Below are 9,410 nucleotides of genomic sequence, written 5' to 3'. Positions count from 1 at the left end.
AATTAATAATTAAGAGATATTTATAAAATAATATATCTTTCTTTTCATTTCCTAAATAATAATTAAAAGAATTAGAAATTAAAAAAAGGTGAAAGGAGAGGGCGTGGCCCGTGGGTTCAAAAAGCTAGGCGCATTTTAGCGGGATGGACCAACTCCTGCAAAAAAAAAAACTTTAACAGAATGTTATCATTTTATATTTTTTGTGTGTTAAAACGAAGAGAAGAAATAATAAAATAAAATAGAAATGCCAAGCCAAAAGCGAACAAACGCCAAGACAATCCCAGCACGTGACCTGCCAAAAAAACTTTAAAAACCTGCATTTTCTTTTTCTTTAATTTTTTTTAATTTTGTTTTTTTTTTCTCAGCAGGATTTTAATTTTGTTTTTTCATAAAGAGACATCCCATTGTTCTTTCTTTCTTTTATTTTTCTCTTTGATGATATTAGCCTCTGTTCAATCCCACGCATCCACTCCATCCCTTCTGTCCAATCACCGAATTTTATTGTTCTTTTTTCACTTGGGCTTTTTTTCTTTTCTGTGAAAAAGTTTTCCTTTTTTTTTTCTTGGGCGGTCTGGTTGTATCTGTATCTGTGTCTCAAGTTTTGGCATTTTGTTTTGGCCTTTGTGTGTTTGTGTTTCTTTCACTGATTTATTTTATAATTATCTTTTTCATCTTCTTCTTCTTCACTATTTTTTTCCTCTTTTCTGTATGTATGCTTTTGTTTTGTCTCTCTGAAAGTAAGAAAAGGAGGATAATGGTGAAGTGGAAATCACAGGGGACGAAAAAAAACAGAGCAGAGCGGTAAAAGAAAAGAAAAGAAAAAGAAATGAAAAACAACTCAGCCCACATGGAATTTGTGGGGATCGCCCAAAACGTATAGAAAATGAGTTTGGTTATTCTCAGATCTCTAGGATCTCAGAATTTTGGGCTTAATGCTTGCTTGTTTCTCGAGAAAATCCTTGTCTGAGCTCCCATGGTGCCCATTTGACGGTTTGATTCCAATTCTCCGTTTCCGAGCTGAACAACTTGGTTTTTCCAAAGGAAAACAAAAGCAAAGAGAAGAGCTTGCTGTTTTTGGAGACTTTCGGGTTCCTTTTATTTATTATTATAACTTTTTTTTTGGGATAAGGCAATGTGTGAGAACTGAGAATGGCCTGTTTGCTTGCTGGTGTTGCTGGTTATGGTGGTTTTCCTCAATGGGTACTGGTTGAACGAAGAAAATAATGTTGGTGAAGAGAGAAAAGAGGATGGGAAAAAGTGGTTCCTTTTTGTGGAATTTAGTGGGTGCACTACTGGTTTTTCTGGCATTGCTTCAGGCCTCTTCTGCAACTCTTTCTCCAACTGGTATAAACTATGAAGGTTAGTTTTATTTGGATCCTTCCACTTTATTCTTTTCCTTTTTTCCCCTTCTGAGAATTGCAGGATAAATATTGGGCAATTTTTTTTTCCTTTCTTATGTTCTTGTCTTTGGAGCAAAGTTACAATTTTTTTTTTCCCCAATGGTTATGAGCTTATATATAATTGTTTTCTTATGTACTCTTGATTTGGTTCTTAATCTTTTATTTTTGTGCAGTGGAACTTAGGCTATAGAAGTGGTAGTATTTTTCTTTTTCTTTCTCTTTCTCATTTTTGTTTTTGTTTTTTGTTTTTTGTTTTAATGTGGGAATGAGCAGTTGTAGCTTTGGTGGCGATTAAGACTGCTCTTAATGATCCGCACAATGTATTGGAGAACTGGGACGTTAATTCTGTGGATCCTTGTAGTTGGAGGATGGTAACTTGCACTTCAGATGGCTACGTGTCTGCTTTGTAAGTTATTTTATTCCATTTTCAACTTTGCTTATATTCCTTGGATCATTTGATTGGACCCAAAAAAAAAAAAAAAAAAAAGCCTGAAGTATTTGGTTGTGAAAAATGGCTTGGCTTTTCAGTTTAAGACTCATTTCTAAGTAAGATGGTTCTTTTCTAATTAGGGGACTGCCCAGTCAGAGCTTGTCTGGTACGTTATCTCCTTGGATTGGAAATCTCACTAACTTGCAATCTGTGTAAGTTTTTATCTTTTTTAGGTTTTTGCTGTATGTGCAAGTATTCATCAGATGTTACAAAATCAATTGGGGTTAAAAGATGATTGTTCTTGTAATGTAGTTTGCTTCAAAACAATGCCATTTCGGGTCCGATTCCCGCTACAATTGGGAAACTGGAGAAGCTTCAGACACTTGATCTCTCCAACAATGCACTCACGGGTGAAATACCTGATTCTTTGGGGAACCTGAAGAACTTGAATTATTTGTAAGATCCAAAAACTTCATGTAAATAGTGAATGCTATTAAAGCATTGTGAACTTGAAAATATTTTAGTTCTAATTCTTTCATTTGTCTGTTTTGAGCAAGTCAGGCGATTGAATAACAACAGCCTTACTGGACCGTGCCCCGAATCGCTGTCCACTGTTGTAGGTCTAACTCTTGTGTATGTATCTGAACTTCTTCAGAGACAAATATTGTATTTATGTTAAAATTATCAAACATGTGTGTATGATCTCATGTTGTGCATCTATCCAGGGACCTTTCTTTCAACAATCTGAGTGGTTCAGTGCCGAAGATATCTGCAAGAACTTTCAAGTGCGCTGTTCTCTTTGACTTGTTAGTGATTAATTTCTTCAACATGTTTTATTTGTTTATTAATTCATAAATTCATTTGACTTGCAGGATTCAAGGCAACCCATTAATCTGTGGTCCAAAGCCTGGAGGTAACTGTTCTGCTGGCTTTCCGGAGCCACTGTCCTTCCCTCCCGATGCTTTAAAAGGTTCGTATTTCATGGTGTTTTTTCATTGTTTTGTAGGTTAGTATCCAGGCTACTTTGATGATTTTACTTTTATGGATTTGTGGTTTTCTTAGCTCAATCAGGCTCCGGGGAAAAACGTCACCGAGTGGCTATTATAGCTGGTGCAAGTTTTGGTGCCACTTTTAGCATTATACTACTAATGGCACTACTTATTTGGTGGCGATATAGACATAACCAGCAGATTTTCTTTGATGTCAACGGTTAGTTTACTTGTTTGTTTTCCCACTTTATTTCTAAAATTGATATTGATCGTTATTTAACATGTTGTTGTTAGCAGGTTTATAGTCCGTTTCTCTTATTTATTTTTCATGAATGTCATTTCTATACTTTTAAAGATTTCTTTATATTTTCATAACTTGCTAAGATGAATTTGCATTCTGAACTGTTAAGAGTCTTTTGTGGCAGATCAATATGACCCAGAAGTTTCCTTAGGCCATTTGAGAAGGTATACATTTAAGGAGCTTCGGGCTGCGACTGACCACTTCAACCCGAAGAATATTTTGGGGAGAGGTGGCTTTGGCATTGTATATAAGGGAAGCCTGAACGACAGGACTCTAGTAGCAGTTAAAAGGCTTAAGGACTATAACGCAGCTGGTGGAGAAATCCAATTTCAGACAGAAGTTGAGATGATAAGTTTGGCCGTTCATCGGAATCTTCTCAGGCTTTGTGGGTTCTGCTCAACCGAAAACGAGCGCCTCCTTGTGTACCCTTATATGCCTAATGGAAGTGTTGCCTCCCGGTTAAGAGGTTTGCTTCTTGTTCTCTCTCCACTTATGTTCTATGAACTCCTAGTGTAAGGACTAAGGAGCCAAATTGACAATATTTTTTATGGCTTGTAAGAAATAATTTTTTGCTTGTTGGTTTTCTCGTCAGATCACATCAATGGTAGGCCAGCTCTAGACTGGACAAGGCGGAAGAGAATAGCTTTAGGCACAGCAAGGGGGTTAGTTTATTTACATGAGAGTTGTGACCCCAAGATTATCCACCGCGATGTCAAGGCAGCTAATATATTGCTAGATGAAGACTTTGAGGCGGTTGTGGGAGATTTTGGGTTGGCAAAGCTTTTGGATCACAGAGATTCTCATGTGACCACAGCCGTGCGTGGCACTGTTGGCCACATAGCTCCCGAGTACCTATCGACTGGTCAGTCGTCGGAGAAGACTGATGTTTTTGGGTTCGGGATCTTGCTTCTCGAGCTAATCACTGGTCAGAAGGCTTTGGATTTCGGACGACAAGCAAAACAGAAAGGCGTTATGCTTGATTGGGTACTGTTTTTCTTTTGCTAGGGATTTTTTACCTTAGTGCATTCTTTATTGTTTAGCAACATGAAATTAAGTTTTAAATAACTATTAAGTTGAGAATGTCTGAAGTGGTCCACATGGGAGCTGGGGAGCGGGATTATTGCACTAGCTTTTAGAGCCTTAAATCTTAATTTTTAATTGCCACGAACTTAATAAGATTAAGAACTGTTGGCATCCTCTTCATGTTTCTTGTCTTATCGGTGCATATGCAAGCTCATTAAAACGTTTAAGAAATTGGATCCTCGTACTATTTAAGGCATGCCATTAGAAAGATCTCTTTGTTCAACAAGAAATCCACCTTCTTTATTACTTATTTTGTTCTCACTACTATTTGTAGGTAAAGAAACTCCATCAAGAGGGAAAGTTAAATCTAATGGTGGATAAGGATATTAAGGGCAACTTCGACAGGGTCGAATTGGAGGAGATGGTTCAGATTGCCCTCTTATGCACTCAGTTTAACCCTTCTCACCGCCCAAAGATGTCCGACGTCTTGAAGATGCTAGAAGGCGATGGTTTAGCCGAGAAATGGGAGGCATCTCAGAAGGTTGAGACGCCAAGGATCCGATCATGTGAAAACCCGCCTCAAAGGTATTCAGATTTTATAGAAGAATCTTCACTCGTCATAGAAGCAATGGAGCTCTCTGGCCCGAGATGACCAACGTTTTCATTTTTCTTGCATACCACGTCTCCATTTGTGAAACCATGAAATCGCGGAAGCTTGAAAGTGATTGTTGCTGATATCTTTGTCGAGCCTGCGTTTCATCTGTAAAAAAAGAAAGATGGCAAAGGAAAACGATGTATAATCTGCCTTTTTTCCTTTGTGGGGTATTTCATTGAGTCTATTTAGCGTCATTTTAGAGAAATTTTGGAGATGTTAGAAATTTGTATGTAGTTACTCAGGTTGTTATAGTTGGCTTGCTGCTGATCAATTTGATTGTAAGAAAAATGTCAGTTTGCAAAATCTCTTAGCCTCACGTCTTGTGACTACATGGAAATGTTATAGTTAATAGTGAAGCAATTTTTTCTCTGTTTTTATTTTTATTTTTATTTTTTTATTTTTTTTTTGAAAACTATGAATTGAACTTTAGAAGAGCACCTTGATTCTCAGATTTAACCATATTCTTTTTAGCCAAAGGAATGGAATAATAATAATAAAGAAAGTCCTAGTTTTGCTTAAATGGACTGTCTTCAAATTCATCTATTATTTTTAACCATCTTACCTTATCCTTTTTTGTTTTCCTTTTCTATTTTTCCTTCCTATCAATTATCAAATGAGGCCTTTATGAAATAAAAAAGTTTTATTATTATTATTGGATAATTCCAGTCCTGGTATTTGGCAACGTTAAAGTAATGTTAACATTGATCAATAATTGGAACACTCAATAGTCAAATTTCAGAAGCTGAGCCATTGCAAGAGAATGTATTCTAATCTGTGAATTGTGAACTATTTTTATCTGTATTTCCATTTCATCAAATTCTGTTGTGATCCTTTATGTCGCTCTAATTTTGGCCAATGGTTGGAACGTTATGTCTCTAAAAAAAAAAAGAAAAAAGAAAAAAGGAATTAAAAGAAAACAGACAAATATTCCTTTACTAATTTGGACCTATTTTTAAACGTTATGATTGGAGGGACGAAGCGTAGAAATGATATGGAGAGTTAGAGGGATATAAAATGTAAAAAATGGAGAAAATCAGCATAATCTTTCATATTCTTTGATAAGAGAGGGAAAAATTAAATGATTGATGTTAATTATTTGTCTAATAACTATATTGTCTATTTGTACAATTTGTTGAATAAATTTTAAGATTAATTTCATAGATTCCCTTTGAACAATGTGTCATAATTTAACATGTTCTTCATTTCACTCCTTTAACTACACAAAATCGTCTAGAGTACGCCATCCATTTATAACACTAACAAAATAATAATATGACACCAATAATTTCGTAAAAAGCCCTTAAATGAAGTTGTAAGTCAACTTAACACCTGAACTATTTATTTTGTCCTAACTTGCTCTCCAATTTTACTTGCCACAGGATCAATTGTACGTGGAGCATTATGAGATTACATTAATTGAAGAGGTGTTTCTAGTGATTTTATGTAGTTTATGGGGGTGAAATGGATCATTTTTAAAATTTGATGGACGCGTTGAACTAAGATATATGGGACATTTTCAAATTTAAAGTTATGCATTTATGAAAAGATTCAATTTGCTTGGCCAGAAAGATTTGCATTCCTTCACCTCAGTTATTCTTCATCTCTTTCCTCTAACCAAACAATAGATTCGGCCTCTCTCAAACAATCTCTTCCCCTCTAACTAAACCCACTCTACGGAGTTAATTTTCAATCCAAATTGGCCATATTTTATGGTGAGAAATCTAAGCTGCGACCATTACCAAGCAAGTAGGGCCAAAGGGTGCATAGAAAAGTGAATTGCAAGCTTTCACTTTTATATTTTCTGAAGGATTTTTATATGGAATGATAGCCAAATGTACTTGATAAACCTGAAACAGGTCGAAAGAACAAGTCAGTAAAAAAAAAAAAAAAAGTGAAAATTTTAAACATTCTTCTAGAGTTCTATTATTTTACTCTGATCATTTATCCTTTTGATAATAATTTAATTATAAATAATAATTTATTAAATTTTAAATAGTAATCTGTCAAATTATGATCGCCGCAAACGAACGGAGACCCACTGTATATAATATATGTTAAATTATTGATAATAATCTGTTAAATTATATACTTTAAATGAATAAAATTCAATAAATTAATATTAAGACCTAAAAATTATACTATTTTAAAAGATATTTGTTAAAATTATTCAAATAAAAAAAAAACCAGCAAGTAGACAAAAATAGACAAAACTTAGCAGGCCAGGCCTACCAAACACCTTGGGCTTGTCAAAACAGTGTACCAGCTATGCTGCTATCAATAATCAAGATCCGGTTCCCCCTTCCACTCAAAACCATGACGCTACTCTCAAACGCATTCTCTACTACTCTCTCTCTCTCTCTCCAGCTAAAAATTTTAACAGGTCCAGAGCAAAAAATAAAAATAAAAATAAAAAATAAAAATAATAACAGGTCCAAAATCTCCCTACTAAATATGGCGTGTTTTCAACATAAATTTCAACAAAATTAATAAGTTAAAAAATATACAATAATATTAAGGAATTTACTGAAAATTCAACGGTTAAATCAATAGATTCTCCATAAATTTTTATTTTGTATGATGAATATAAAACATGAAAAGTTCTTTTATTTGGGAGTCGAATTAATTGAAAAATATGTTACCTGTAAGTAAGAATTATCGTACAGATAATATTTTTCTATAGTTAATTAAGTACCCAACAAGAATATATTATTCATAACATATTTTTTTTCTGTTATTTATACCAAAAAATTATCCAAATTTATTAGTAAAAAAATTTGAACACCTTATTGAATTAACGATTTATTCTCCACGATTTCTTTTCATATTGAAGACTTTTGTACTGCAAAAATGGTCGCTATTTATTCCTCTCTCTTTCTACATCTGTCATTGTCTTTTTTTTTGTTGTTGAACTTTTCAATCCGTGGTGGGCCGGTGGCCAGCAAATGAAAATGTGCCAGACAATACGACGCCGTTTCTTCAAATAGTTAGGAGTGATGTTCTGGTGTTGCGCATGCCGCGTGCTCCTGTCACGCTGAGATGATAACTGTAGCCCATTGCAATCTATGGTGACGTGTCAAAATCGGATGGGAAGAAGAATTCAGTGGTCCCCATGTGATGGTCCGAGGAGGGAAAGGAGCACATGGAGCATGTTGTCGGGACATCACCGTGGATGTAGTGTTGGTTAAGATCTCATGTGCCACGTGTCATAGGATTTTTGTCGGCGGGAAGTGAATTTCCGATCCGATTGGTGTCGGTAATTTGACGGTTAATTTAGGAGCCCGTTTATTGGTGATTTGACAAAGCTGCCCTCGTCTTTTCTAAATTTGTAAGTATATGAAAGATTAAAAAAAAACAAAAAAAAAAGAGAATAGATTTTTCCGTTAAGGTTAAAAAAATAGAAAAACTATAAATGTATTAATTTTCTTTAAATTTTAATATATATTTTTTATTATCATATGATGTGATTGCAATTTTATTTATCCATTTAGGACTATTATGGTGCTGGTAGGAGTGGGGTTTTTTTTTTTTTTTTTTTTTTTTTTTTTTTTTTTTTTTTTTTTTTTTACAACAAAGAGCACACAAACATTTTTGGAGCATGTACAGAAGTGAACACTATTTCTATTTTCTTACAAACATCTGTTAGTGCTTTATACTAAGTAAAATACCAAATTTATTGATTAGAAGGATCCTTTTCTTCAAAAATACAACTTGGATAGTTAAAAGCGATATAGGCATTTTCAATAACAGAAAAAAGAGAATTAAACTAGTCCGTGGGCCATCACATTTCTTATCTAGTAATAGTTAGACAATCTCTAGACTTCAAAAAAAGAAAACAAAAATATATATTCAGACAATCTTAATATAAATGTGAACAACATGTTATGTTTGTCCTTAAAAATGTTAAAATAATATATTTAATATGTTATTTTATTTTGTGCTTCAATACAAACAGCTATTTCAAATGCCATATTTATTTATTTTGTAATAATTATTACGATGTTAATCAGTAAAAATAAACTCTTAATATTAGAATATAATTTGTAAATGAAAATATTTTGATGATTGAAAGAAAAAAATGAACGCATCAACTAGTGGCTATCAATATCAAATTTTATTTGGTTCCAATTTGAGACTTAATATAGCATTTGTCGAAATTAGGATAAAATATAACATTGAAGAATATCTTTTTCATACAAATGTTAAAATTTGGTATTTAACACACTAAACGTCTTATTGTTTTTTATTGTTATTATTTGACAGTCGAAAGTGGAGTTAACTTTTAAGTCTCGTTTATTTTATCAATTCAAGTTTTATTACAGTTAAAAATTCTCATAAAAAGTCACATTTAATTTTTTTATTATAATAAAAAATTCTCACATAAAATCGTATATTGGTTTTACTTGTCAATTTCCTTGTAGAAAACGAAAGTCATAATCACCCTTTTTTTTTTTTTTTTTTTGGAAAGAAAACACACAATTTGAAATGTGTTGTTTTCTCCGTTATGGGGGGCAAAATGGTACTTTCAAGCAGACGGTAATAATCTCGGCAGTTCCTAGTTTCTCTCCACGCAAATTTTCCAACGACAGTCGTCACTCTCAAGACCAAACTTGTT

General features: G+C 33.6%; 1 protein-coding gene across 1 annotated transcript; it reads left to right on the top strand.

Moving 5' to 3' along the window:
- Positions 1–664: 664 nt before the first annotated feature.
- On the top strand, positions 665–5,227 carry LOC21410346 (protein NSP-INTERACTING KINASE 3). The gene is made up of 11 exons (XM_010102124.2): positions 665–1,359; positions 1,674–1,806; positions 1,971–2,042; positions 2,143–2,286; positions 2,392–2,463; positions 2,556–2,615; positions 2,703–2,800; positions 2,893–3,039; positions 3,245–3,586; positions 3,713–4,104; positions 4,478–5,227. The coding sequence occupies exons 1-11, from the start codon at positions 1,224–1,226 to the stop codon at positions 4,793–4,795; spliced, it is 1,914 nt and encodes a 637-aa protein (XP_010100426.1). The 5' UTR covers positions 665–1,223; the 3' UTR covers positions 4,796–5,227.
- The last annotated feature ends 4,183 nt before the right edge of the window (positions 5,228–9,410 follow it).

Source organism: Morus notabilis, unplaced genomic scaffold (genome assembly GCF_000414095.1).
Source record: "Morus notabilis unplaced genomic scaffold, ASM41409v2 Scaffold99, whole genome shotgun sequence".
NCBI lineage: Eukaryota > Viridiplantae > Streptophyta > Magnoliopsida > Rosales > Moraceae > Morus > Morus notabilis.
Note: the sequence above shows the minus strand (reverse complement) of the source record. Positions and strands in the feature narration are given on the sequence as shown.

Excerpts from the sequence above, each read along its gene's own strand:
- LOC21410346 (XM_010102124.2), top strand. The coding sequence starts at position 1,224 with ATGTTGGTGAAGAGAGAAAAGAGGATGGGAAAAAGTGGTTCCTTTTTG. Across the intron at positions 1,360-1,673 it reads AACTGGTATAAACTATGAAG|TTGTAGCTTTGGTGGCGATT; the intron begins GTTAGTTTTATT and ends GGGAATGAGCAG. Across the intron at positions 3,587-3,712 it reads TGTTGCCTCCCGGTTAAGAG|ATCACATCAATGGTAGGCCA; the intron begins GTTTGCTTCTTG and ends TTTTCTCGTCAG.